General features: G+C 44.4%; 1 protein-coding gene across 1 annotated transcript in view; it reads right to left on the reverse strand.

Moving 5' to 3' along the window:
* LOC144827048 (fucolectin-5-like) overlaps positions 1–23,359 on the reverse strand; it is a 412,466-nt gene that overhangs the window by 17,406 nt on the left and 371,701 nt on the right. Inside the window, exon 3 of the mRNA XM_078685505.1 lies at positions 11,474–11,756. Coding sequence (XP_078541631.1) covers positions 11,474–11,756 — 283 coding nt within the window. The remainder of the gene's footprint in view (positions 1–11,473; positions 11,757–23,359) is intronic.

Consider the following 23,359-nt stretch of genomic DNA (forward strand, 5'->3'; position numbering starts at 1 on the left):
GGTCTACATAAACCACCAAACCTCCAATGGCTCTTCCTGAGCTAGCTTTTTGTGCTGGCTTAAAAAAACATTTATATCCAGCCATATGGAAGGGGTTATTATCGAGAGCCCAGCTTTATAGTAAACTAATTATCTGAAACCCCCCTATGTACTCTCTCCAGTCTTTATTGTGGAATTTTCCTGCCAGGCCCGCGATATTCCAAGATAAAATTTTCAGCTCCCCCTCAGTGTCCCTGCCTATATTTTTGTTACGATCAGGTATCGGCCCCTCCTCTGGCCTTGGGGATGTAGTGTCGAGCCCAAGATTTTGTGTCAGATGCTACGCTGGTGCCACCCTACAATTTGCCTCCTGTGAGTGAATTATTTGAGGGGTATGATGCTTTTCAGCCTCCTGAATAGTCACCCTTTCTATGCTTGCCATTGGGGAGTGTATTTGGCTACCTGATGATTTTAGAGACGGTGCATTATTTTTTTCTTCTGCCTCATATATCCCCCTTCCCCTCTAGGAGGACTAATGGCGTCCCCCCCCCATGTCAATGTTCTCAATGACTTGGACTTGATGTGTTCGTGGTCAATCATTGTCTTCTAGGCTCAATAAGGGGCTGAATCTATTCTCCCAAAAGGCAGCGTTTTGTTCTTGCTCCATCACAGGGTTTGTGGCAAACCTACCTGTCCCGTATACAGGTTGGCCCATGCCTACCCTCCCAGGGTATTGTCTAGAATTAAAGGGGACATGTTGTGTAGGGTAAAAATATCCCAGTGGCAGTGTTTTGATTTTGCTTGGTGAATGTAGTAAGCCATTCGACAGTATATATTCTACCAATCTCTTGTCCCGAAAATTCACAATTATACAGTTACCCGTTAGGTCTTTATTTTTATTACCCATCCAGTTCACCCTTCTGACGTTCATGATTTCTTCACTTTCATTCCCTCCCAGCGGTCTATTTATGTTCAGCCATAAGATTGTCTTATTTTTAAGCTCGTGATAGGATTCTTTCTGCTCAGGTTTCAATTCTGAAACCCCTCCGAGAACCACTACATAAGGACAAGCCTCAGGTGGCAGATTTATACTGGGTAGGGAATTTACTACTCTTGAATTAGTTTTGCTTCTTGTTTGATGTACTAATTTTCCCGTTTGCCCATGTGCTATTCACTTACTTGCCCCCCCCCTCAATTACAATGGTCCCTCTGCCCTGGGATGATGCCGCATTCGTAGGTATAGAGGGTTTGTAAGTGTTATGTCATGCACTGCAGTATGCCTATTACTGGCAGTGTGGTCAATTGCTAATGCAGGCTGAATAACTGGGCTGGTCAGTGTTGTGGAGATACAACCGTTGACACTGTTATTCACAGGTTTAACCTGAGTCCTTCCTTTCTTATTTAACTCGTTTATGATTTTATCGAGTCTGCTGATTATAGGTGTAATCTGACTCGCTATGAGCGTCTCTATAGAGTTTTGTAGGTTTGTCCCTACCTCAGCCATCTAGGGTGGGGGACCTGTGTTATGGGTCTCAATAACCTCAGTGTCATCTACCTCGATGAGTCTGTTTTGTGGGAATGATGATCGAGGTTTAGATTTTTTTGGGCCTAGGGTTTTCTGCCTGGGGGCCCATAGGTATGAATGGGAATTACCGATTCGGTATTTACCGATTCGGTAAATACCGAATCGGTAAATACCGAATCAGTAATAGGGGGAACCCTTTCAAGGGTGGCAGGGTGTCACATTGACCCCCTGAATAGTGCATATGTGGCACACATACATGTCCTAAGGGCATGTATGTCTGCCACATGGCACTGAATAAAAAGCACAAAATTGCTTTTTAAAAGGCATTCGGAATTTACCACCAACTATTAGTTTGTGGTAAATAACGAATCCTTAAATGTAAAAAGCACTCACTTGATTGCTCTCTACATTAAGGATTTAGAAATTTACCGAATCGGTATGTTAAGAATTCGGTAATTTACAGATTCCTTAAGTTACCGATTCGGTAAATTACCGAATCATACAATTTGGCCACCTACATCTGAAAAGCATAATTCCGGTCGGTAACGGACGAAATTACCACATTTCGGCCGTTACCGACCAGAATTATGCTTTTCAGATGTAGGTGGCCAAATTGTTACCGACCGGAATTAGGCTTCCTACATCTGTCCCTAAATGTAAAAATAATGATTGGGATCCATACAAGCCTAAGGGAGTTATCTGGTGACCCTGGACCAGTGCAAAGTCAAGAGTTCAGGCTGACCGTGATGGAGTGAAGGCCAGATACTGCAGCCACACAAGGCTCGCTGAACTAAGTATCCTGATCCTGGTAGCAACATCGAGATGTGAGGTGCAGCCAAGCAATGAGTCCATGTTGATCCCGCAGTTGAGGTGATGCGGTGATTTCCCCAATGTAATGATGGTTATGCACCGGTTCTGCAGGTGAAGCCAAGATGTAATTGTTTTGAAGTTGATGCACTGGGTTTCCTCCATGCAGTAGAGGGATGCTTCAATATTCTCACACTGCAGAGGCAGCGATGCAGCAGTTCAAATATGCATGCTTCTTGTGGCGCTGTGCTGGTTCAAGGGTGATGCACTGGGCCTGTTCCAGCAACAGCGGTGATGTACTGATTCTGAATCCTTCAGCAGAGTATGCATTAGTTGCACTTCAGAAAGCATGTGAATCCACTTTAAATGTACCGGGCACAGAAGCAGGGGGTGAGGCTTTTATAAACCTGAGTCTCAAAACAGGAGGCAAGGGAGCTTGCTCTTAGAAATCACACTCAGTTCAAGCAACACTCCAGTTCTTTCTCAGCAGGGCAGAGCTTAGCTGGCATCATGGGAACCACAGCAGGAAAGCAGTTACCGTCCTTGCAGCAGCAGAGCGATCCTTCTTCTTGCCAGAGTTTATTCACAGGTCCAGAAGTCTCTGATTGGGTTGGGCCAGAGATCCTGCACTTATATCCAGTTGCGCCTTTAAAGTGAAGGTGACTTCAAAGAGCGACTTTGGCACAGAGGTCCTTCACTTCAAACTCACTACTTGTGGGTAATCAACCCTTTGTGTGGGGAAAGGACACAGCACATTCAATCAATCAAAAACTTTATTTTGATCACTTATAGATCACAAAAGTACATCAAAACACAAAACAATTACAAACACACAATAAAAATAAGATATAACATTATAAATAAACAATCACAATCTATATACAGTCACAGCGTCCGCCAATCGATTACTGTGCATCAGTGATCGAGAGAAAATTGCACTTTGGTAGCAGCATGATTGAGAACTAACAATTCCATCATTATTTATACTTAATTGATTCATCATAGAATATTTTAAAAAGGAGGGAGTAAAATATGTTAACCGCATGCGCGCTAGTGGTTTTCCCGCTGCGCGCTGCATTTTTCGAAAAGCCGCGTAACATGACGAGCTCAGCTCGTCATCAGCATGCGAGCGGTGTAACTCATGACGAGCTGAGCTCGTCATGAGCGCGGAAGGGGTTAAAAACAACAGCCATTTAAAAAAACTCATTGTGCGCCTGATCCACATAGCCAATAAAAACTTTGCTGTGCAATATACAATCATTTGCATTGCGTTAGTCTGCATTATTCTAAACGACTCCCTTTACCTCCTGTCTCCCAGATTTCTACAGGGAGGGGCAATCCATCTTATTCTGGATTGGTGGTACAGGGGACAAAAAAGAAGAACGTGTTCAGGTGATTCGGTAATCCCATGGCAATAGGGACAATGCTCTTCAGTGCTCTCTCCTGATTTAGACCAATTATTTTAAAATAATTAACAGATAAACAATCATACCTAAACCATAGGTAAAGTTTCCTTGCTAGTGGGGTTCAATTTCATCCAAAGTTGGCTCTAAAAACACAGACTGTTTAAAATTCATAAAAGCAATCGACAGTGATCCCTTATATTTCACTATCAAATCAGTTTCAGCCATACCCCAATATACAGTTTTGAGTTGTGATTTGTTAATCTAGCTAAGGGTTTCCAGGAATCTTGTCCACACAAGATGTTGTCATTAGTTCACGGACGCTCAGCCTATAGTGAGGGAGGGCTGCAAAGGCCCATAACTGATGCCAAAACATTAGTATCCGCAACATAAATTTATGTGACCGCTCAGCCCTCCACAGGGCTTGGTCGCCCCACTCACTGCTGCCGCTCCTGCCTGCCTTGCCGCCTCCTGCCTGCAGATTCCTTCGCTCGCTGCCCGCTGCTCCTGGGAATTTCCCGCTGCTCCTGGGAATTTCCCGCTGCTCCTGGGAATTTCCCGCTGCCCGCTGCTTCTTGGAATTTCCCGCCGCTGCCTCCCTGCGGCCCCGCCCCCCTGTGATTCCATTCGCCGCCCCGCTCCCGCCAGCCTGCTGCTCCTCCCTCCCGGCTCCTTACTTATGACGCCCCCAGAGCGACCGCGCAGCGGACGCACGCAGCGGGAGCGCCGATTGAGCGCCGAAGGTGCGCCAAAGGTAAGCCCGTCTGCGCCCGTCCGACCCTGGCCCGCGCCCAGCGCCAGGACCCCTGGCCCTCCCCGCCGAGGCAAGACGACCCGACTGACCTACGACGCCGCCACTCTCAACGCACTCAATGCCGGCCGGACCCACGCCTGCTGCCGAGCCACCCCGAGAGCACCCACGGACCCTTCACCTGCTGCACCTGCAAGTTCACCTGCCTCCGAACCTGCCCCGCACCCGCCAAGACAAACACCAGCAGCAACCACCTCAAGTGCATCCTGATCAACACCCGCTCCGTCCACAGACACGCCGTGGAACTCTGGAACCTCCTCTACGCTACATGACCGGACGTCGCCTTCCTCACGGAAACCTGGATGAACGCCTCCTCTGCACCCGACATCGCCATCGCCATCCCGGACGGGTACAAGATCATCAGGAGGGACCGCATCAACCAGACCGGAGGTGGCATCGCCATCGTCCACAGGAACACCATCCGCATCACGACCGACACCAACGACTCCTTCGCCGCAGCCGAACATCTCCACTTCCAGATTCATACCGACCCTAAGACGACCCTCAGAGGCACCCTCGTCTACAGACCCCCGGGACCACGCACACAATTCAGCGAAGACATCACAGACTTCATCAGCTCGCACGCCCTCCCCTCCACCGACTACATCCTCCTCGGGGACCTCAACTTCCACCTGGAGAACAACAAGGACCGCAACACCACCGCCCTGCTGGAAAACATCGCCAACCTCGGACTCAAGCAACTGGTCAACACCCCCACCCACTACGCCGGCCACACGCTTGATCCCGTCTTCTCTTCCAGCAAGTACATCACCTTCAGCCACGCCACCGGACTCCACTGGACCGACCACAGCTGCGTCCACTTCAGCTTCAAAAGATCCACGACCCACCACCACCCGCAACAGGTACCTCACAGGAATTGGAGCAAGATCACCGCAGACCAGCTCACCACCTCCCTCAGCCAGAGCCCACCCGCCAACACAACGGACCCCAACGAAGCAGCCCACAACTTCACACAGTGGCTGACCGCCTGCGCCGACGACCTCGCGCCACTAAAGAACCCTCCCAGCAGACCCAGAAGCAAGAAAGCATCCTGGTTCACCGACGACCTCAAGGACTCCAAGAAGACCTGCCGCACCCTCGAGAAAGCCTGGCTCCTCGACCGGACCACCGACAACATGACCGCCCTCAAACACGCTACCCGCAAGCACCACCAGCTCATCCGCACCACCAAGAAGAAATCCCAGAAGGAACGACTGGACAACAACGCCCACGACAGCAAAGAGCTCTTCACTATCGTCAAGGAGTTCTCCAACCCCAGCACCGGCACCAACGACATCACTCCGTCACAAGACCTCTGCGACTCCCTCACCTCGTTCTTCCACCGCAAGATCGCCGACATCCACAACAGCTTCGGCGCCCCACCCACGCACCCAACCGTCGAACCAACGCGCCCCACCGCCACCCTTCGCACCTGGACCACGGTGACCACCGAAGACACAGCCCGCACGATGAACACCATCCACTCCGGATCAACGACCGACCCCTGCCCACACCACGTCTTCAACAAGGCCGACTCCACCATCGCACCCCAACTCCGGAACATCATCAACGTCTCCTTTAACACCGCCACCTTCCCGGAGAGCTGGAAGCACGCCGAGATCAGCGCCCTCTGAAGAAACCTACAGCGGACCCCACCGATCTCAAAAACGTCCGCCCCATCTCGCTCCTCCCTTTTCCTGCTAAAGTCATCGAGAAGATCGTCAACAGACAGCTGACCGCCTTCCTCGAGACAAACGGATCCCTCGACCCCTCGCAGTCCGCCTTCAGAGCCAACCACAGCACCGAGACCGCCCTCATCGCAGCCACCGACGACATCCGGACCCTGCTCGACAAGGGGGAAACAGTGGCCCTCATCCTCCTGGACCTCTCCGCTGCGTTCGACACGGTCTGCCACCGCACCCTAGTCCAGCGCCTCAGCAACATCGGTATCCAAGAGAAGGCACTGGAGTGGATCATCTCGTTCCTCGCCGGAAGAACACAAAGAGTCCGCCTCCCCCCGTTTCGCTCCGAGGCCACCGTAGTCATCTGCGGCATCCCGCAAGGATCTTCACTCAGCCCCACCCTCTTCAACATCTACATGAAACCTCTCGCAGCCATCGCACGCCAGCACAACCTCAACATCATCTCTTACGCCGACGACACCCAGCTGATCCTCTCCCTCACCAGAGACCCCGACACCGCCAGAACCTGCCTTCCAGCAAGTACATCACCTTCAGCCACGCCACCGGACTCCACTGGACCGACCACAGCTGCGTCCACTTCAGCTTCAAAAGATCCAAAAGATTCTTTATAAAGATCATTAGGTATCCTATCAGGTCCAGGTGCACAACCAAAAACACAAGAGCTGATTGCTTTTTCTGTCTCTGTGAGTGAAAAATACAGATCATTAGGCTCAGATTCGGCCTCACTGACAACTAAGGATTCTCCATCATTTTCCAACCTGTGGTTGTCTGTGTACAACCGGCTGAAAGGCGCAACCCACTCCTCTGGTTGTATACAAAAGTCAAGTGCAGGTTTGTTCCCCCAAGAAACAACAGCTACATCTTTTCCCAAAATCTCTTGTGTCCTTATTCACCAAAGCATTATGCAAATCCGACCATATCGAATCTTCCCATACCATTTTTGCGTTAACAATTAGTTGTATGGTGTGCTCTGGATTTAGTAATACGTAACTGTGACTAAGATTTGATAGCAGCCAAAAGCTCACCTTTCACTGCTTTGCAGGCATTATTGTACCAGGACACTCCTTTAGGGCAAAGTTTTTCTTGTTTCTTTGTTTACCCAGGACATCCCGAATTGTCACCCCTAACTTCTCATGTGTATGCAGCATCCTTTCATTTCTCTCAATAGTGGGGAGTTTAGACAGATGATCAAATTCAGACTTGACAAACTCCTTGACAGTAAATAGAACCACAGGAGTTTTACCTGCCCATTCCCATTTAATAGATCTCATGTTATTTGTGGGCTGGAGCTCTCCAATGTCACAGTGGCCTCTACTCCCAAGGTGTGTTTTTTTCCTAAAGCTCAGTGACATGCTGAGGATGTTATGGTCACGATCTAATTAATCAATCACTTCCATATCCATTATGGCAGGCTTTAGCTCGACTTGGACTAAGAAGTAGTCTATTTTACCACAGTGACCTGGTCTATTAAAAGTCACTTTTCCCTGGCGATCGGAGGGACACCTGCAATTGATGACTCTAAAATTGTGCTCAAGAGTTAACACCAACAGCTGGCCAGCTTTTAGTGTCCACCTAACCTTGGACAAATCTAAATGGGGTTTTCCCCATTGATTATAGAAGTTAGGTCATGAGGGGCCGCCGCTATTGGCTAAATTGTTGTGTTAAGATCTCCCCCCAGCAGTATAAAATATCTTTCCCCAGGGCTCAAAAGCAATTGCTTGAGTAGAGAGATAGTGTTTGTTTCATTATTCCTGCCTTCAACCCTATTATAAACATGTATTACCTTTATGGTCAAACCAGAGGGAAACAAAAGTCTAAAGGCTAAAATATCCTTGGAGCTGCAGGGCAAAGAGCTGATGGTACATCACAGTGATGTCTTAATCCAGATACCCAATCCCCCTGAGGGTCTTACCTTTGTACTCTTTGTTGTTTCAATACAAAAGGATGTCTACCCATTTCTAAACATGGGTGCTAGACACCATGTTTCCTGAAATAGGCATATCTCATAGGTCTCTATAAATTCTCCCACTCAACATCAGACACGAGCTTTGCTATGCTGCTATATTCCATGATGCTAACTTCTCGATGAAATCCAGGTTTTGTTCAGCCTCGTATGGGGTAAGGAAAACTTTTGAGGTACTCACAATGGACACATTGTTACTTTCTGACAACAATAAGTCTTCTTTCTTACACAGGGGATTGCTAGACTGGGAATTACTTGACTTCCCATATTCAAGTTCCCTATTCCTTGGAAGATCCCCCTCTTGTAGTGGAAGCGTCAGTAAATTCTTAACCCCCATTTTTTCACATACATCCACAGAACAAGGGGGCCTATACTTCAGTCAATGGTGGTTTCTACTAGCTATTCTGTTTTCTATACCTGATCCCATATCTGTCAGCACACACTGAGGTCTCAAAAGGTCAATAGGGGAACAAAATTTGAGCAGGACGACAGTAGGTGCATTTGAGATTTTACGTGCCTCAACCGCCAAAAGTCCCTCCACTATGTGATGACTTGTAAAAGAGACCCCCATTAGGTCTTGTGTTCCATCTAAATTAGTGAGCCTTTCCACATTTGAGATATCGCTCCTAATTATTGAATACCACTGCCTTATTTCATGGAACCAATAGATGACTTTGTTTATCAGGGACTCTTTATCTTCCCTTAGCCCCACAGGCAGCTTTGCAACATGAGTTAGATATACAGCTAACTTAACAGCACCCCCCATCGTCCCACCATTACTTTGTAACCGTTGATTATCCAAATGGGGTACATGAGTCCCCAGTCCCCCCCTCCACTGCTCCTTGTTAGCGGCCTCAAGCTCAACAGATGATCTCTCCTCGTACAACCTTCTTGGGGGCAGCCATTCGTCTATCTTTTCCCTCCTAAATGGTGTCATATAAGGAGCTTTTTAGACTGGGCACCTGTTATTAAGGGAGAACCATGCCGACATAGGGAACCTGAATGTCTCTTTTAAGAGAAAAATATAACCTATTTTTAGGTTTGGTGTACTAAAAGAATATGTATAATTTACTTATTTAAAGGGGATTTCAACCACCTCTTCATCCATTGGTCTGCTATTGCGTAATTCATATTTTTATTTCGCTCTCTACGGCATAAAGCATGGTCCAATGGATAACTTCACTTTAAGTGATTGCATTTATCTTTTTCACAAGTAGCACATCCGCACACTTAGGTTGTTCTCTTCGGTGTCAGTGTATTTGTTTTTACTTTATTATTGCTTTAGCGCTACCTTTGTTTGTAGTGGTAAATTTGATGGCAGGATTTTTTCTGTCAGATAACACAGGGTCCATTCCAGCTTTATCAGTTACTGTTGCCTGTCAATGCTATTTTAAATTCCTTTTCAAGTGTCCTATTTTACAGCATAATAGATTGCATCCATTTGAAAGTGTTCTGCATTAAGTTATTCCCTTTTTACTGTGCAGGCAGTACACAAACCAAAAGCTACAATATTATACGTGTAAATTTGTGAGCAGAACATGATTATTCTGGACTCATTTCACAAATAGTTCTTTAATGCATTTTGTTCGAGAACAAAATCAGCCTTTATCATGTTTCATTTGCAGCACTTGTAACCCTTTTTTAATTATTATCTTTCTTTTCATTGTTTGTTTATTTGTTTGCTTCTTTCTTTTAAGTGTTTCTTTCGTTCTTTCATTTCTTTCTTTCATTTTCTTTGTTTCTTTGTTCTTTCTTTCTTTTTTTGTTCCCTGTTTCTTGGCTTCTTTCCTTCTTTCTTGATTTCTTTACTCCTTTCTTTACTTGCTGTATTTTTTACTTCTTGCCTTTTTCTTTCATTTATTTTTGTTTCCTCCTTCCTTCCATCCTTTCCTTCTTTCTTTTGTGTTTGTTTCTTTTTTCTTTCATTGTTTCTTAGTTTTTTCTTTCTTTCTTTTTCTTATTTTCTTCTTCCCTTCTTTCTTGTTTGCTTTTATTTTTTTTATTTTCTTATTTCTTTTCTTTTTTCTTTGCTTCCATATGTATTTCTACCTCTCCTTCCTTCTCTCCATTTTTCTTTTCCTTCTGTCCTTCCTGCCTTGTAGCTTTCTCGCCATCTTTATTTATTCTTTTTTCTTTATTCCTTCCTTTTTTCTGGCTTTTTTCTTGCTTTTTTGTATTCTTCCCGTCTTGCCTTTTTCTTTCCCTTCTTTTTCTTTCTTTCCTTACTTCTTACTCATTTACTTGCAATCTTTCTTATGTTTTGTTTTCTTTATTCACTTCTTATTTTCTCTCTTTCTTGCCTTCTTTCTTGCTGTTCTCTTTCTTTAGTACTTGCCTTTTATCTTCCTTTCTTTCTTGCTTTCTCAAAGGCAAGAGCCTGGCAGTCAATGGCTGCACAATTGTCTTTTTTAGGTCTGTGATAACCAAGACAATTAGATTTTACTAAAATGATGGAGTGTGAGTTAGCTATTTATAGGGGTCTCCAGCAACACTTAATCTATTTGCTGGTGGTAATTGCAAAAACCATGAAAAACAAGAATTGGCAAAAAGTTGATGGACAACGCCCGACCTACTTTCTCAACTGTTCTGGTACTTCTAAATGCTTTACTCTTGTGCTTTTGATTATGTCTGACTGCTCTGAGCCACAGGAACCTAGTACTGAGCTATGGTTTTAAAATTGCACCTGACTGGACTTGATTTGGAATTGTGACTTTATTTCATGGAAAGGTCACACAACCACACCATATAATGAACCATTTTCCTCACACATTTTAAAAGAAATGAAAACATTTCTGTCTGCTTTGTTCAACAAAATTCAAACCTGACAGGTCACTGTGGAGAAGATTACTTTGCAGTAGTATAAATGTATCCTCACTAAGGTATTTGTGAGTGCAGCCAACAGGTCAGTTCAGTTTGAAGGAATATTTTCCTTACTGTAGCCGATTCGCCCCACCACAGAGTTATTGTGCGAACCTAAAACCTATAGGAAATATAACTCCCAAGTTTTTTGGCTTCAGGGTAGGATGTGAGCCATGGATCCCCCCATATGTATTGACAGGCCAAATAGAGTAACTCGGAATCTGCACCCATGTCTTCATAGTGTTTTGGTCATTGGTATTTCGGTGGCCTCATGACTTAATATTCATCAAACTCTAAGAAAGACAGCTATAGGCATTCCTTCGTACCTTTGACGCTTTATTAACTTTGGCAGTAGATAAGGGGTTCAAAACATTATTGCTTACTTAAATTAAAAGAGTTCATAGAACAACAGCAATGACTTACAGAGGATTGATGCCATCCACGGAGTTTCCAACACGGATATGAGCCAACATCAGGCGCTTTGCGCAACAGTCATTTCTGTTAAATATCCTGATTGCTGATATTTTGTAGGGCCTTCCCAGATTCAGGCTCCACCAGGGACCCTTCTCTCTTGCTGTGTGGCTGCAGGAAGACATTTTGAAATCCATTGAATGAAGTCCATCAATGGCAAGCCAAGCAGTAGCTCCTTTTGATCCTTTGTACTGAGAACTCTGACGGACATATCCTTTCCGTGCTATATTAAATTCTGGAAGAATGAAGAACATTAAGAGATATAACTCAGCAAGAATAGAGAAGGCTGTGTAAATCTCAAACCTATGTTCAAGTTACACCTAAAAATGCTTGACAATTTTGTATTAAATATAAGAAAAAAGATAGGCTGGAGGCTAAACACGCAAGCAACCATGAGAGAGAGGGGAAGTCTGGGAGCAGTCTAAGGAATACACGTGTTTTAATTAGTCCTTTTCTCATATACCACCACAGTTGTAGGGCTAGATGTCTTAAATTTAGGAATAGCAATTTCCTAATTAAGATTTGTTTGCAAATCGAAAATAGGAACTCTCTAATCCTAATGTATGAAACTCTTTTGAGTTTCAATAGCGATTCATAGTGGTTCACAAATAGATCTACCTCATGAATATTAATGAAGCAGGTTGCAGTTTATAACCCACTGTGATTTACTGTCACCCAGTGATGGTGGCCTGCTGGTGTCAATAGACCACCATTTAGGTGATTGCTTTTAAATAAAGCAATTTTTTAAACAGCATGTTTTACTTAAAAGAAAACGAGACGCGTTAAAAAGAAAAAAATAATAATTTGTTTCCTTATATTTAAAGGTACACAGGAGTTCAACAGACCCCTGCCTACTCTTAAAAAAAAAATTCTACCATTCTCAAAGGAGGCGGGTCTTTTGGGAACCTTTCCCATTTGCAAGTGGGTTACCACCAACTTTGAGTTGCCGAAAATGTACGAACACAACATTTGTGCATACCAATGCAAATCAGTATTTTTTTAGGGATGCCCTAAACACTCCCTTCACAAAAATGATTCGTAAACCCAAATTGCAATTTGGTAAAAAGTTACTGATGCGCAATTTGGAAATGCTTTTTGCATTCATAAATATCCCGATTGTGTGAATTAGGCTGTTTGCGACCTTAATAAGGTTATGCACACCTAGCCCAATTTTTTTAGAATACTTAATGCCTTTACACAGTCTGTGTCTATGATGAAATATTGGATACACAATGGCATATTTGTGTTGTGCAGAAAACATTACTTAGGCAGAGCGACATTTATGTGAGTCTTTGCTGCTCACATATTTGCAAAAAGAGTTGTTGCATAACAGATGTCAAGCCCATCCCCGCTTTTCACAAATTCATCAGATTTGTCGAAATCATATTTGGAACCAGCAGCAAAGTATGCACTTTGGCATCCCATCGTCTTGTATGAAGAACCCAGCATGAAGCAAATGCTGCTCTAGACTGAAAGGCAGAGCTGCTGTTGCAGAAACTGAAAGATGGATTTTACAGTACACTATTGGCATTACTACGGAAAGGAGCAGTGAATAGGTGTAATATAAATACAATAAAAATTGGCAAAAAAGTGGACACTAAAGAACACCTAAATTCTGAATATGTTATATAGTAACATTGATATGTTGCTGCTTATCCTGGTGCAGTCGCCACCAAGACACGCATTTCAACAGAAAAAATATATTAATTTTATTAGCTCCCAAAATCATTTGATTGAAGGGTATGCAAAGTTCACTATGTCCAGAGTGCTAATATGGTAAACACATTTATTAAAAACAGGGCTCAATTAGTGTCTACAATAATATACTGTCACAGAGAAGCATCGCTCAGTAAAAAAAAAAATCATGATATCTTTAGTATCCCCCAAAATGGTACATTCTTTAAAAATGTGGAAGATCCAGCTGAAATGTTACTAGTGTCTTTAGTTAATGAAGACTTACATACCATTGCTTCTCAGTTGAGATGGATCCTTTCAAAGCAGCAGAATGACCTTTGTGTAAACTGAGTAGTTCTACGGCACAACATCTACGTCTGTTCTACAATGCACAGAAAGTCGTTTTCACCTAAAACACACTAAAATTTGAAGAACAGCTATGTTGATAGATCTCCAGCACATCTTTGGCTTCAATCTTGGTTAGTATTTATGTTGATCTATTTGAAGAAATGCTACACTCTGAAAATAATCCCTGCAATGCAATTAGAGCCATATGGTGAAATTATAGAGACAGCATTCCCTGCATTTGCCAATATTACAAGCTCACGCTTGGCATCCTAACATGATTATATTTATTATAATTTGTACTATATTTCACATGGTCAATTAGCTCTGAAAGTTTTTGTTCTATGTCTCAATGTAGAATAATTTAAAAAAGGCCTTCTAATAAAGAAGCATCACATGCGCATTGATAAGAACCCCTACTACATTATCTATGTTGCCATCCCTGTACCCATTGGAACAAAGTACATGTGGGTCATTTTTAACATTTAGAGCCTACGACTAGGCTATCCTGTTTTAGGTTTAAACCTATAATAGCGGATAAAAACCCCATCGAAAGGGAAATAACACTCACCAGTGTAAACATGTAACCACTGAAAAAACACCTAAACAACCACAACTAAATTCCATTCAAAGAAAGGAAAAGGAGAGCGAAGGAATCATTTTAATTTTTTCCTGAAGTGCCCAATACATTGTAACTTTGTTATACAAGGTAGCAGCAAGAAAGACTGGGCTAACATTGTTCCGCTTGCGTTTTGTTGTTTAGGGATGTCACTAAAATATTGTTGCTTCTTCCTTCTCCTCCTTTTTTAGCTTTGTGGTCTTTGGTCTAAAGATGAAGGGTTTAGAAGCATGTTTTAGGTCTTCTGTAATTACTTTATGATCTATAGAGAATAAGGAAATGTCAGAATCATATTTTGTTTTGTGTAATTCTTTCACTGATAGGTAAGATAGCTGGTTTCATAAGAATCATTCCAAATATGTACCATTACATTTACCCACAGACAGAGAATGGGTGAAACCCTGTGATACATCAGTCCCCTTTTCTAGTTAGTCAGTATTGATAATAGTTGAATTGCCAAACACCCCAGGCATTTGAGCATTCAATGCAAGGTGTAGTGATAGGTATATGTGAAAAGAGTGCTGCCACCAAGCATTTGGGAAAGTGGTGAAAACTTGACACCAGACTTTTGGAAAACATGGAATGTTGTGTTACTTGAAATGCTGTTGCAAAAATTCTTAGAAATTTGAAAAAAGATTAGAGTGATATTGTTTGTATTTGCAGTGATGCAGTAAAGTATATAAAAACACCTGAGCTGAAGTGCTTCCCTGTAAGAGATCCTTGCCAATTGCTAGATGGTATGCTGAAAACATCTTTACAATCATCCGAGTTAATGAAGGATGCTCTTGAATTTGTAGTTCATTCTGGTGCACTATTTCGATATCCACAGGAACTGAAATACAAATATTTTTCATTTTGTGCTTTTTGCGGCGCCAAATAAAGTCATTCCAATGGTGTCATTTAGTCAGCGATTCTCAGTCATTGCGGCTGTAAATGCTATATTAGTCATGTGGTAACCGCTTACAGAATTGTTGCTTAGTGACAATGCCAATGGAAAGAAATGTGAGGATCTTTCATCGCACATTGAAATTGATGTGAAAAAAAAGACTACTGCATTCTTATATTTTTCAGGGAAAGGATGACTACAAGGAGTTCACGGTAATTTGTGTTGATTTGTAACATCTCGTTGAAAGTATGCTGAGTGACACTTTCAGTGATTTTAGCACTGTAACATGTTCCATGTTAGAATGCTTGCCACTTGGGAAGCAAAGAAATGTTGAGGAGCAATTCAGGAAATTGTATTTTACAATGTATGAGTAAGGGCTTGTAATGATGCATAGACATGTCCCTACACCAACCATGGCATCTGAAGTCAATGAAGCCTCACTGTGGTACTCTGCACAAGTTCTAGATCCCTTCCATGAAGGGGAATTTTCTCTGGACTTCCAAAAATACTGCTTCATTTTTGATTGCTTCAAGAACTCTGAGGGCATAGGCGCCCAGGTAAATGCATACGTTGCAGAACCTTTACCAGAGAATCTCAATCTGTAGGTGCACCAGTATTGGCATCAAAAGTTATGTCAGTGGCCAGAGTTAGCAAATTGTGTACTGGCTGTTTTGGTGTCGTCGATCTCAAGGGCCAATTTTGAGAAGGCCTTTCCAATAAAAGATTACATGGAAAGGAATGAGCGAGCGAACATGACCAAAGACTCACTGAAGAAGTATTGTATAGTGTACTATAATAAGTTTGCTTTGTAAAAATGTATTTGGACCTCATATACACTGTACGCACACTCTCTGGATACCATGCACTATCAGTGCAGAAAGCAAGTAACAAAAGCAAAATGACCCAGAAAAACACCATTTCCGTTGTTTTTAGTGGCGCAAAATATGTAACCACCGAACAAAATGACAAAAACCCAATAAATATGACCAGAGTTATGAATGTTCATAGAATACCATAAAATGTGCACTGTATGGTCATGCTAGATCGAGTCAAAAACAAATGTTCAAGCTGACCGCTATCGTGTGTGGTTTGAATACAGGGACCAACCTTGACCCGCTGCAAAGTACCTTAGTTGTGTCTTCAACGGAGCCAAGATGTGCATTGCAAAGAGGCGATGTGTTGTCGTCGAAATGGAGGAAGACAATGCGTAGGCTCCAAACCACCCAAACTCAAGGATACGCCAGGAATCGAGGTGATGCACTGTACAGTCGGCAGTGCGATATCCTCGATCCTCACTGCAGCATTGTTGTTGGAGATGTGATGGTTCAGAGGAGTGCAATGGCGTCAACGCATGGATTTCTGCTGGTGCAGCACTTTATTCTCCCTTTCAAGTGCCTGCGGTGTAACCCAAGGATCGTCCCTCAGTACGACTCTACATGGCACCGCTCGTCAACATCGTCTCATACGCCAACGACACACAGCTGATCCTCTCCCTCACCAAGGCCCCCACCACCACCAAATCCAACCTCCATGAAGGAATGAAGGCCATCGCCGAATGGATGACGAACAGTCGCCTGATACTGAACTTGGACAAGACAGAGGCCCTCATCCTCGGCTCCACTCCTTCCACCTGGGATGACTCTTGGTGGCCAGTCGCACTGGGAGCTGCAATGATGCCTGGGAGTCATCCTGGACTCTGTATTGTCAATGACCTGGTAAGTGAACGCTGTTTCCTCCTCCTGCTTAAACACCCTCCACATGCTCCGCAAGATCTACAGATGGATCACCACCGGTACCAGAAGGACAGTCACCCAGGCCCTCATGAGCAGCAGACTGGACTACGGCAATGCTCTCTATGCAGGAACATCAGCCAAACTCCAGAAATGACTATAACGCATAAAGAACGCCTCTGCACGCCTCATCGTTGACATCTCCCGCCACAGCCACATCACAGCCCACCTGAAAGACCTGCACTGGCTCCCCATCAACAAGAGGATCACATTCAAGCTCCTCACCCACGCTCACAAAGCTCTCCACAACAACGTACCAGTGTACCTCAGCGAACGTTTCCCCTTTACACCCCAAACTGTCAGCTATGCTCCGCTGACCTCGCCACCATCCCCCGCATTTGCCGAGCGACTGCCTGTGGCAGAACGTTCTCTCACATCACTGCAAAAACCTGGAACACCCTCCCCAATTGCCTACGACAGACCCAGGACCTGCTGGCCTTCAGGAGACTCCTCAAGACCTGGCTGCTTGAGGCCATATGTAGGTGGGCCAATACTGGTCGGTAAGGGTGAAATTCAATACATTTCACTGTTACCGACCGGTATTTAAGCATTTGAGATGTAGGGAGGATTCAGTATTAAGGAATCAGTAATACCAATTCCTTAAATGCAATGTGGGTAGCAAGTAAAACAGTGCACCTCAGCCTTAAGGAATTGCTATTAACCACCAACCCACCAACTCCTAGTTGGTGGTAAATAGCGATTTCCTTTCAAAAAGCACCTATTTGCTTTTTGGAGTGTGCCATGTGGCACACATCCATGCCATTAGGGCATGTATGTGCGCCACATGTGCACACATGCACATTTCAGGAGTGCCTGAGGGTGTCCTTTGGACACCCTGGCACCCTTGAAATACCTCCCATGATTACCAAATTGGTAATACCGATTCGGTAATACCGAATTTCATTGCATTCATTCCTAGGAGCCTCCAAGCCAATAGGAATGAATGGGTAGGTGATTACTTATTACCGAATCGGTATTACCGATTCGGTAATAAGGAATATTAACGATTCAGTATTTTTAACCGAATTATTCCGTACATATGAAATACCGATTCCTAAATACCGAATCGTTAAAATTCGGTATTTAGGAATTGATATTTCCAAGTTACCTTCATATGGCCCGTTGTAGCTTAGAGAGTGGCTTTTCCTTTGTAAGTGATGACATTATTTTGAGAAGTAGGTCCTACATGTGCTCTTAATTTCTTTCATTTATTGCTCATTGATCCATGTTACATTATTTTACAGGGTTATATATAGTGCACAGCTGCCCCAGAAAAGGGTCATCCCAGCGCTGACCGGCGGAAGATTAGGAGGCTGTAGAGAAAGGGCAGAACTTGGATCAGAGGGAAAAGTTGAGTTTTAATGGCCTTGCTAAAAAGCCAGGTAGTTGTCCATACTACGGATGTGCATCGGGAGAGATTTCAAAAGTTTAGCTGCGGAAGGAATGACCACCTGCGCGCCCCTTCACCATCGGAAGGACGACCGTCAGATGCTGGCCCATAGATCGAAGTTGGCGAGTGTGTGTATAGGGTGAGAGCAGGTTTGCCAGAATGCTAGGGGAGGAGAAATTTATAATTTTGAACTTGACGCGCCTAGCCACTCGCAACCAATGGAGTCGGCGTATGGCATTAATCGTTGAACAGGATCTAGGGAGGCCAACCAGAGTTCTAGCAGCCGTGTTTTGAACATTCTGCAATCATAGCATTTCAGCCTCGTTAACCCCCAGGTAAAGAGCGATAATAATCCACATTTGTAAAGCGCAAACAATCACCCGTAAGGGTCTCTAGGCGCTGGGGGCCGTCCGGAAGATTAAGCAAGCTATTGCTCTGAGTCACATGATGCTGGGCTAACCTGCCGCCGGGGATTGAACCGTGATCCCCAGATTCCAACATCAGTCGCCCTGGCTGCGGAGCCACACCTCTCCCCCGATGGTGGCATGGATGATGACATGATGAGTGGAAGGGTAGAAGAAACCAAACAACGGTCTAAACTTGCGCAGTAGACCAAAACAGGTACCCGCAACTTTTTTAGTTTGGTCCTGGAAACTGAGGGCCGAGTATACCGATACACCCAGATTTTTAACCAGCTGTTTAGGGGTGGGCGCACATGCCATAGATGCCGGCCACCAGCGCTTGCTCCACAGCTAGGAGTCTTTCCCTACCAGCAGCACCTCAGATTTGCTGGAGTTGACCTGGAGACAGTTAGCAGACATCCACTCCATGACAGCTGCAATATCGCTCTGAAACTTGAGGGCATCCTGCATGGACTTGTCGGAGAGTGCTACTACCAATTGAGTATCATCAGCATATGATACTACTGTTAGTCCCCTGCACCTGGCCACGGCTGCCAGCAGTTAGACATACAAATTCAAAAACGTAGGGCACAATGCTGAGCCCTGTGGAACCCCTTGTTTCACCATATGTATAAGGGAAGCGAAAGGGGGGTCTGCCAAATGGAAGGTTCTCTCAGCAAAAAAAAGAGGTGAACCTTCCCAGGACTGAGCCCTCGATTCCGTCCTCCTCCAACTGATGTAACAAGATCTGGTGTGATACTGTGTCAAACGCGGCACTGAGATCTAATTAAATCCGTACCGAGGTGCGTCCGTTATCTATATAGGTAGAGGGTGAAATTCCTCTAGTTAAGGTGGAATCTGTGTACCATACCCCATAATATGTTTAGGTTTACATTTATATAGTTGTATGGCACATACCATACTCTTTTGAAGATTTTGCAATATTTGTGAACCAAAAGATTTAACCATGGTAGTTTGGATTGCATCATTAACACCTTTGAGAATTTCAAGCTATAATGGCTGCTCCTTCATTTGCACACTACTAGATGGTGCACATTTTCACTCTTCAACATGTTTCCTTTCAAAATAATCCCTGACAAAGAATTGGTCTGTGGTTACTATTCTTATTCTGAAGAAGACCACAAGTAATTAATCTTCACTCTGCTTCTCTTCATCTTTTACAGGGTAGCCACTTTTTCTTATGTAGAAAGAGACTGGCACAAGAATGATAAAGATACCTTTGGATTATTGTTGCCCTACATATGTGGGGGGGGGGGCTCCAGAGTACCTTGCTCCAAGATAGTTGCACCTCTGTGATGCTCCTTGGAATGGGATCCTCATCTGTATTCATCTCAGTGGATACTGTAGTTTCTTCCCCAGGCTGACAGCATGCAAATGAACACTCTACAATAAGAACTCTGGATTGTATGTCTATATTCCTCAGCATACAATCATGTTCTGTTCTCTGATTATGACATAACAGTTAATAAGCACACCTTCACACCTCACACCAACCTTATGTATTTCCTCTATCGGGGTCATCAGAACCACAAGGGTCCTAGAACACATAGTCTCATGGAACTACATCTCACCCATTGTTAAAACACAATTATATTATGAGTCATTGAGGCACTGGAATTTGTTGGCCAGATCAAGTGGCTTGAAGTTATTGAGATGCACTCTGATCATGCACAATGGTAGAGGTTCTGAAATTTGATCTGGACTGTCAGATGGGGCGGCTTCATTTGTAAGCGCAGGAGCTGACGATTGCAAAGGAAACAATTTATGCACAGAATGCTGGACAATGCAAACATTCACCCCCAGTCACAAAGAAGGGTTTAATACATCATACTTTTGCTCACCACGCCACCCCAGTTTGGACCCAGCCATATGCAAATCAGTCTTGACCCTGTTCCTTGTGGGAACAGTCCAGCCCTAACTGCCAAGCCAGGCCCTCCCTAGACTAGAAACAAGCATATTGGGACCAGATTCGGGGCATCACCCTTTATCAGCCAGGCTAGCTTCAATCCAGGAATGTAGTGAGCACAGGACCCAAGTCAGAGCATACCTTTCCCACTTAGGGCGATAAATGCAAATGAAACGATTGATGGGTGGAATGCTGGACAATGCAAACATTCACCCCCAGTCACCAGGATCTGGCAAAACCGATCATTCTTTTGCTCACCACCCCAGTTTGGACCCAGCCATAAACAAATCAGTCTTGACCCTGTTCCATGTGGGAACAGTCCATCCTGAACTGCCAAGCCAGGTCTTCCCTGGACCGGAAACAAGTATCCTGGGACTGGTTTCAGGGCATCACCCTTCATCATCCAGCCTAGACTGAATCCAGTGGTGTAGTGAGCACGGGACCCATGTCTTGGCAAACACTTCCAACTTACGGTGACAAATGCAATAGAAACAATTGGTGAATGCAATGCTGGACAATGCAAACATTCACTCCCAGTCACAAGAATCTGGGTTTAATCCATCATTCTTTTGCTCACCACACCACCCCAGTTTGGACCCAACAATATGCAAATCAGACTTGACCAGGTTCCTTGTGGTAACATTCTAGCGCAAACTGCTAAGCCAGGTCCTCCCTGGACCGGAAACAAGCATCCTGGGCTTGGTTTGAAGGCATCACCCTTCATCAGCCAGGCTAGCTTGAATCCAGTGGTGTAGTGAGCACGGGACCCAAGTCTGGGCATACCCTTCCCACTTAGGGCAACAAATGCATAGAAACAAGTGATGGACAGAATGCTGGACAAGGTAAACAATCACCCCCAGTCACAAGGATCTGGGTTTAGTCCATAATTGTTTTGCTCACCACCCCAGTTATATGCAAATCAGTATTGACCCTGTTCCTTGTGGGAACAGTCCAGCCTGAACTGCCAAGCCAGGTCCTCCCTGGACCAGAAACAAGCATCCTGGGACTGCTTTCAGGGCATCACCCTTCATAAGCCAGGCTAGCTTGAATCCAGTGGTATAGTGAGCACAGAACCCATGTCGAGGCATGCCCTTCCCACATAAGGCAACATATGCAAAAGAAACAATTGATGGATGGAATGCTGGACAATGCAAACATTCACCCCAGTCACAAGGATCTGGGTTTAATCTATCATTCTTTTGCTCACCACACCACCAAAGCCTGGACCCAGCCAGCTGCAAATGAGTCTTGGCCCTGTTCCTTGTAGGAACAGTCCAGCCCGAACAGCCAAGCCAGTACCTCTCTGGACCAGAAACAAGCATCCTGGGACCTATTTCAGGTCATCACATTTCATCAGCCAGGCTAGCTTGAATTCAGTGGTGTAGTGAGCATGGGAACCCAGCCTGGACAAACCCATCCCACTTAGGGTGACAAATGCAAAAGAAACAATTGATGGACGGAATGCTGGATAATGCAAGCATTCACCCGTGGTCACAGGGATTGTTGCAAGCATCCGGCTCATCACAGAACTGTGCACAGAGACACAGGACAAGAGTGAATTGTGGTGGACCAGAAGCTAACTTCAGTACCTAGGAAAACGCCAACCAGCTAGCATCATTGTCACATTAGCTCTTCTTCCTATAGCAAAGTAACCAATGATTAGACAATCTAGAACATGCAACTTAGGACCATCTCAGGAATGGTGGGAAGTGAGAACACTCTTTTGTTATACTCTCATACCAGTCCACAACAGGAGTAAATAAGAGACACAGGTAAGGTTAAAATACAACTTTCTCTCAGGTGCAGTATCTTTGCCAACATAAGCAGACATATGATCAGAAATAATATGGTCAGCATTGTTACAATTCCATAAAAAACAAAGGAAGAAATCATATTACAATGATGGTGAAAACAGGTTGTATTGTGCCTAGTATAACACCCTCCATATCTAGGAACTATGTTTTATAAACTACAGGAGGTCTCTTAGGCTTGTTTGGGGGACCCCATTACCTCTCAGCTCAGCAAGAGTAAATCCCCTCAGGATCAGCACAAGCTCTCTGCATCTCTGGAAATGGAAATTCCACCAAATGTGTGAAATTATGGCAACTGTGCCAGAGTAAAAGCGCCAGAATGTCAGTTGGCTCACAGCTGCCATTTGTTGTGACTAAAAACGTTAGCTGATCATTTTGAACAAAAGGTACCATGTTATGATAACCTTGACGGCTTCAGCACTCTCTGTGCAGACTAGGAGCACGATGTAAGTCTAGGGATGTCAAAAAAAGCCTTTTCTCATGTGCTGACATTCACGAAGCCTTACTTATAAAAACAGCTATATGCAGTGTCGTGTACAAAAGCAGCAAAAGATAAAATGGCGTTTCAACTTCTAATACACCATGCTAACATAACATGCATGCAAAACAGGTCTTAGTCCACACTACAGGATCTTTGTTTAATCCTTCATTTGTTTGCTCACTACACCACCCCAGTTTCGACCCAGTCATATGCAAATCAGTCTTGAACCTGTTCCTTGTGGGATCAGTCCAGCCTGATCTGCCAAGCCAGGTCCTCCCTGGACCGTAAACAAGCATCCTGAGACGGGTTTCAGGACATCACAATTCATCAGCCTGGCAAGCTTGAATCCAGTAGTGTAGTGAGCACCGGACATACGTCTGGTCATACCCTTCCCACTTAGGACGACAAATGAAAAATAAACAATTGATGGACGGAATTCTGGACAATGCAAACTTCACAAGGATCTGGGTTTAATCCATCATCCTTTTGCTCACGACACCACCTCAGTTTGTAC

Source organism: Lissotriton helveticus, chromosome 4_1 (assembly GCF_964261635.1).
Source record: "Lissotriton helveticus chromosome 4_1, aLisHel1.1, whole genome shotgun sequence".
In the NCBI taxonomy this organism is placed as follows: domain Eukaryota; kingdom Metazoa; phylum Chordata; class Amphibia; order Caudata; family Salamandridae; genus Lissotriton; species Lissotriton helveticus.